This window comes from Uranotaenia lowii, chromosome 2 (genome assembly GCF_029784155.1).
Source record: "Uranotaenia lowii strain MFRU-FL chromosome 2, ASM2978415v1, whole genome shotgun sequence".
In the NCBI taxonomy this organism is placed as follows: domain Eukaryota; kingdom Metazoa; phylum Arthropoda; class Insecta; order Diptera; family Culicidae; genus Uranotaenia; species Uranotaenia lowii.
Window position 1 is genome coordinate 335,339,074 of NC_073692.1, and position 6,000 is coordinate 335,345,073.

The window sequence follows — 6,000 nt, forward strand, 5'->3', positions numbered from 1 at the left end:
GTCCACAAAGCTTTTTTGTCAATTTTGTCAATTTTGTCAATTTTGTCAATTTTGTCAATTTTGTCAATTTTGTCAATTTTGTCAATTTTGTCAATTTTGTCAATTTTGTCAATTTTGTCAAATTTGTCAAATTTGTCAATTTTGTCAATTTTGTCAATTTTGTCAATTTTGTCAATTTTGTCAATTTTGTCAATTTTGTCAATTTTGTCAATTTTGTCAATTTTGTCAATTTTGTCAATTTTGTCAATTTTGTCAATTTTGTCAATTTTGTCAATTTTGTCAATTTTGTCAATTTTGTCAATTTTGTCAATTTTGTCAATTTTGTCAATTTTGTCAATTTTGTCAATTTTGTCAATTTTGTCAATTTGGTCAATTTTGTCAATTTTGTCAATTTTGTCAATATTGTCAATTTTGTCAATTTTGTCAATTTTGTCAATTTTGTCAATTTTGTCAATTTTGTCAATTTTGTCAATTTTGTCATTTTTTTCAATTTTGTCAATTTTGTCAATTTTGTCAATTTTGTCAATTTTGTCAATTTTGTCAATTTTGTCAATTTTGTCAATTTTGTCAATTTTGTCAATTTTGTCAATTTTGTCAATTTTGTCAATTTTGTCAATTTTGTCAATTTTGTCAATTTTGTCAATTTTGTCAATTTTGTCAATTTTGTCAATTTTGTCAATTTTGTCAATTTTGTCAATTTTGTCAATTTTGTCAATTTTGTCAATTTTGTCAATTTTGTCAATTTTGTCAATTTTGTCAATTTTGTCAATTTTGTCAATTTTGTCAATTTTGTCAATTTTGTCAATTTTGTCAATTTTGTCAATTTTGTCAATTTTGTCAATTTTGTCAATTTTGTCAATTTTGTCAATTTTGTCAATTTTGTCAATTTTGTCAATTTTGTCAATTTTGTCAATTTTGTCAATTTTGTCAATTTTGTCAATTTTGTCAATTTTGTCAATTTTGTCAATTTTGTCAATTTTATCAATTTTGTCAATTTTGTCAATTTTGTCAATTTTGTCAATTTTGTCAATTTTGACAATTTTGTCAATTTTGTCAATTTTTTCCATTTTGTCAAATTTGTTTGTTTTTTTCATTTTGTCAAATTTGCTGGTTTTTTTCTAATTAGGTATATACACTGCCGGCCAAAAGTTTGGGATCACCCACTAAAAAACATGCAAATTTTGATCGTTCATATCTCAGCCGTCTTAGGACATATTGAAAATCTTCTGATCTCATTTGAAAGATAATGAGCAATAGCTATCTCGGAGGTATTTTGCCCAAATATAATGTTTTAGTTTTGAACTTAAAACTTAACCTAAAGTTATAACATTTTCAAAAAGTCGTACTCAATATTCAAAGCCGATCATCTCGGGATAGGGTGGACCAAATCTCAAAATTTGAGTGGCATTAGAATTCCTGTTCTTTACTTCTCAAAACACAATCAAAAAATTTTGAGAAAAAATTCAAGAATGTATTTTTAATTAATAAAATAGACACTTGAGTTATCGTCCAAAAGTTTGGGATCACCTCTTTGTATGGTGAGTTTGGGATCATTCTTATAAAAACATACAAATTTGTTTTATTCATATCTTTCTCATCTAACATCGTATTGCAGAGCTGAAGGGTTCATTTGGAAGCTTAGGATTTGTTGTTTTTTAATAAATACATTCAAAAATTATATTTTAAGGTGAAAACTATAAAAAAAATCTGAGAACTTTCAAAAAAACAATTAATTTCAGATGATTTTTTTATGGTTATCACTTCAAAATATAATTTTTGAATGAATTTATTAAAAAACAACAATTCCTAAGCTTCCAAATGAACCCTTCAGCTCTACAATACGATGTTAGATGAGAAAGATATGAATAAAACAAATTTGCATGTTTTTATAAGAATGATCCCAAACTCACCATACAAAGAGGTGATCCCAAACTTTTGGACGATAACTCAAGTGTCTATTTTATTAATTAAAAATACATTCTTGAATTTTTTCTCAAATTTTTTTGATTGTGTTTTGAGAAGTAAAGAACAGGAATTCTAATGCCACTCGAATTTTGAGATTAGGTTCACCCTATCGCGAGATGATCGGCTTTGAATATTGAGTGCGATTGTTTGAAAATGTTATAACTTTAGGTTAAGTTTTAAGTTCAAAACTAAAACATTATATTTGGGCAAAATACCTCCGAGATAGCTATTGCTCATTATCTTTCAAATGAGATCAGAAGATTTTCAATATGTCCTAAGACGGCTGAGATATGAACGATCAAAATTTGCATGTTTTTTAGTGGGTGATCCCAAACTTTTGGCCGGCAGTGTAAGTGTATTTTATCATTGTGCTTATTTTTCCAGTTTTACAAATTTTGTCTAATTTTTTCTGTGCGTTCTGTCAATTTAGTCCATTTTTTTCATTTTTGTTTTCTTCATCGTTTTTTAAATTTGGTCATTGTCGTCATTTCTGTCAATTTCGTTAGTTATGTCTTTGATGTTTATTTTGTCAATTTTTTATTTTGTTTCATTATGTAACTTTAGTTGTCAATTTTTCATTTTTTTCGGATTTTTGTCAACTTTACTAGTTTTGGTTATTTTTGTTGTTTTGTTTTTCCTAAAACTAATTTCTCTGACAAATAACATGCAATTTACAAGAGTGATGAAATCGAAATGATAATATTGAGTTGACAAAATTTTCAACAATAAATAATTTGGCAAAAAATACAAAATTGAAAGCAAAATGACCCAGCATCTTAGCTGAAAATTTCTATAATAAAGGTATTTAAAAGAAAACAAAATTTAAAACCTATCCAAATTGACAAAATTGCCCTATCACGAAACTAATATTATTTTAAAAAAAATCAATTTGTCATAATTATCAAAATTATAAATACCAACTGTAAATTCGACCGATTATTGAACCCTCAGTTACCGCATCATATTTTTCTCCGGCGATTGTAATTCTTCTCAATTATTTTTTTCGTTTTTTCACTTCAAAGGTCAATCCAGACGAACGTTAAATTATTTGAAAAACATGGTTGGGCATCTTCTTCAAAATTGTACTTTTAATTTTTGCGTTTAAGTTACCGTATGCTGTATCTCCAAATGAAGTTCATTAAGATTAAACTTATTTGAAAAAAAATCATAGCAGTGGGATCGTACAGGATATTCCAAGATCCAGTAACTTCTTCCGGAAATTCTTCCGGAGTGACAAAGTTATACGACATGTTTTTGTTCCGAGTTGAAGTGAACTCGTTAAGTGTTTCCAGTCCAACGAAGAGGGTTCAATTTTAAGATCATTTGCTCAGTTTTGCTCCCTCGCCGAAGGAAATAAAGGGATTAGTTTTAAATTCGCAATTCGAACTCCGTTTTTGACCATCGCAAAGAGGAAAAGGGAACTCTATAACTTCATAGAATCGAACATTCTTTTTTAACTTCGGTAAAACTCAATTTTGAGTTTATAAAAGGATCGTGTACTTCATCGTTTCGATCAATTGAGAGATGTAGGTTTAAGGTTTGAGCCAGCATACCCATACACAAAATCCTAAAAAATCTCCTAAGACAACCTTAAACAGACTGTTAGAGATTTTCACAATTTTTAATGGTACTGGCGACTTAGTTTCATCTTTGATATGGCCGCCAAACGCGGATGAAATTCCGCGAGCAGAGATTCTCAAATCCTTTTCTTTTTTAATCACTTTGAAAAACTCCATTTGAAAAATCATCAACTACATTGCATTTCCACGATAGAATTTCAACCACAATTCATAACGAAAAATCGTTGGTTTGCATATACTGATAAAGTTTGTAAATAATTGGCAGGAATACATCGATTCAAGGGTACCAATGAAACCGATTTTCATCGACTTCCAGGGCGTTACTATAGGACGCTAAGGGCACTTCCGGTTTCAGTAAAAACAAGTAAAGAAATTGTCGCTGCCTGGCTGGAATGACTTCGTTTGTTCCCTGGAGACGACATTTGTTGCGTTATATATTTAAATTTAGGTTCAGTTGATTTTTGGTTTAGATGTTGAAGGATTTTTCAAAGATGGTTTCAACTTCTTAAGATGTTAGATCGAAATATCTAACAGAAAAGACTTTTAGTTATGATCTTGGGAAATTCGGAAAAAAAAATCAAGGGTTTACGAAAGCCTTGAAAGCTTTAAAATATTGAAAGGTTGATTATGCAAACATTTTGGATACTTTTAACGGTTCTTTGTTTATTTTTCTTTAGATTGGTTATGTTGATTTTTTTTTGTTGATTTAGTATGTTTTGAAGGTTTGTTTCGTTTAATTATTTTTGTAGTCCTGTTTGTTTTGATGGTAATTTAACTAACTAACAAAACTTACAAAAAGCGTAGAGTAATTGTGTTTAAAATTTTTAAAAGTGAGGTATTTTGGGAAGTGATTCTAATATTTTCTCTATCTTCTCCCCTCTCTCCCCTACAAACTTTCCTCCGACCACAGTATAAGCTAGATTTCAGCGGCCTGGCCGGTCGGGCAGCCAGCGGAGGGGCCCGGGACGAAGACGGCGGTTCCGGACTGGCCGGCGAGAGCAAGGGCTCATCGACAGGAACCGAGGCGAGCATGTGACAGTACGGGATGGCCCGCCGGGGCGTTAAAGGTGATGCCCGGCGGACCCGAGTCTCCTTCCTGCTATTTTAGAATAAGCATTAAACATTACATATGACCGTATTTATCGAATTTATATTCCATACTTGTGTACGTTTGATGATTCTCGTGTACTCCTAGAGCAGACAAAACAGTTCCGGCAACGAAAAAATTCCCAGCAGAACCCTTTACCAAAAAAGTAAGAAAAATACAAACAGGTAGAAACGATTCTAAATAGCAACCAAAACCCAACTAGCTAAGAAACAAAAAAAAAGCAGAACCAACAAACTTCGAAGAAACGAAAACAAACTACGAGGCAGAAGCAGAGGTAAATGTTCAACAGCCAACTCCCGCATAAGTAAAGGGGATTAAAACAACAAATTAGGGTTACCATAGAACAGCAAAACGAAAAAACACCTCAGCAATATCGAAGAAACAAATAAAAAATCACAAAATTGCCGCGCAGAATGCGAGAACCAGAAGTAAACACGTTGTGCGTTTGTTCCAAACATATATGTGTAATATGAAATCATAAATATTGAAATATGAATGTTTAGTGAATCGATTAAAATGAAAAAAAAACCTAACTATTCCTTTCCGAAGGGATAATCCCCCTAAGCCCTATGAGGAGATACTTTCGAACAGCTACACTGTTCAGCAACTATTCGCTTTTTCCGAAACAAAAATCAAATCCTAAAATCTCTATAGCAATTTTCCTACTAAAATGCAACGCTTTTCCATCAGCATCAGCAAGTTGTCAACCACCAATCGAGCCGTCCGACAAAGCTCGACGCATTTCTCTGCAAAAAAAAAACTTTTAACTCTCACTTTAACTTTTAAATATCTCACCTCCTTAAAATTTCACCTTTCACGCCAACTCTTTCTGCTTCTGAACGCTTCTGAACGGTAATCGCAAATACGTAAAAAAAATCGTTTTCTTTAGTTTCTTCTCAACGCGCACTTTGCTGATCCAACACTTGCATTTTACTATGAACTTATTTTTTTTTAAACTTTAACAAAAACTATACCTCTGCTCTCACCCTATCATCTGGTATTGGCTGCTATTAGTACGGGTTGTAAATTCGAATGGAACTTTTCGGTTGAAGAAAAAAATACATTGGAAAAATAAGAAAATTCGAAACAAAAATGATGTGAACCAATCCACTAATGACAGCCGTCATATTGTTTGCGGAAAATATGAGTTTGGTGCTTGAAAAATTTCAAAACCGGAGCAATGAAAACTTTGAATTTTAAAAATTATACCCTGAGAATGAACAATTTTTATAGGTGAAGACTATTGTATTAGACTGAGTCAATTTGTCTCTCAACCCTCTCTCTCTTAAAGTCTCTAAAAAGCTTTGTTTTGGTTTTAAATTCATCCATGATTTGTTATAGAATTTT

The 6,000-nt window shown here is 31.3% G+C and overlaps 1 protein-coding gene across 13 annotated transcripts in view; it reads left to right on the forward strand.

Annotated features, from left to right (window-relative positions):
- Positions 1-4,904, forward strand: part of LOC129744119 (alpha-catulin) — a 458,959-nt gene extending 454,055 nt beyond the window's left edge. For 7 of the 13 annotated variants that reach the window (XM_055736506.1, XM_055736511.1, XM_055736508.1 and 4 more), the window contains one exon: positions 4,456-4,904. In XM_055736506.1, the coding sequence (XP_055592481.1) occupies positions 4,456-4,581 (126 nt within the window). In that variant the 3' untranslated portion in view covers positions 4,582-4,904. The remainder of the gene's footprint in view (positions 1-4,455) is intronic. The other 6 variants (XR_008736821.1, XR_008736818.1, XR_008736820.1 and 3 more) reach the window with 4 other exon arrangements.
- The last annotated feature ends 1,096 nt before the right edge of the window (positions 4,905-6,000 follow it).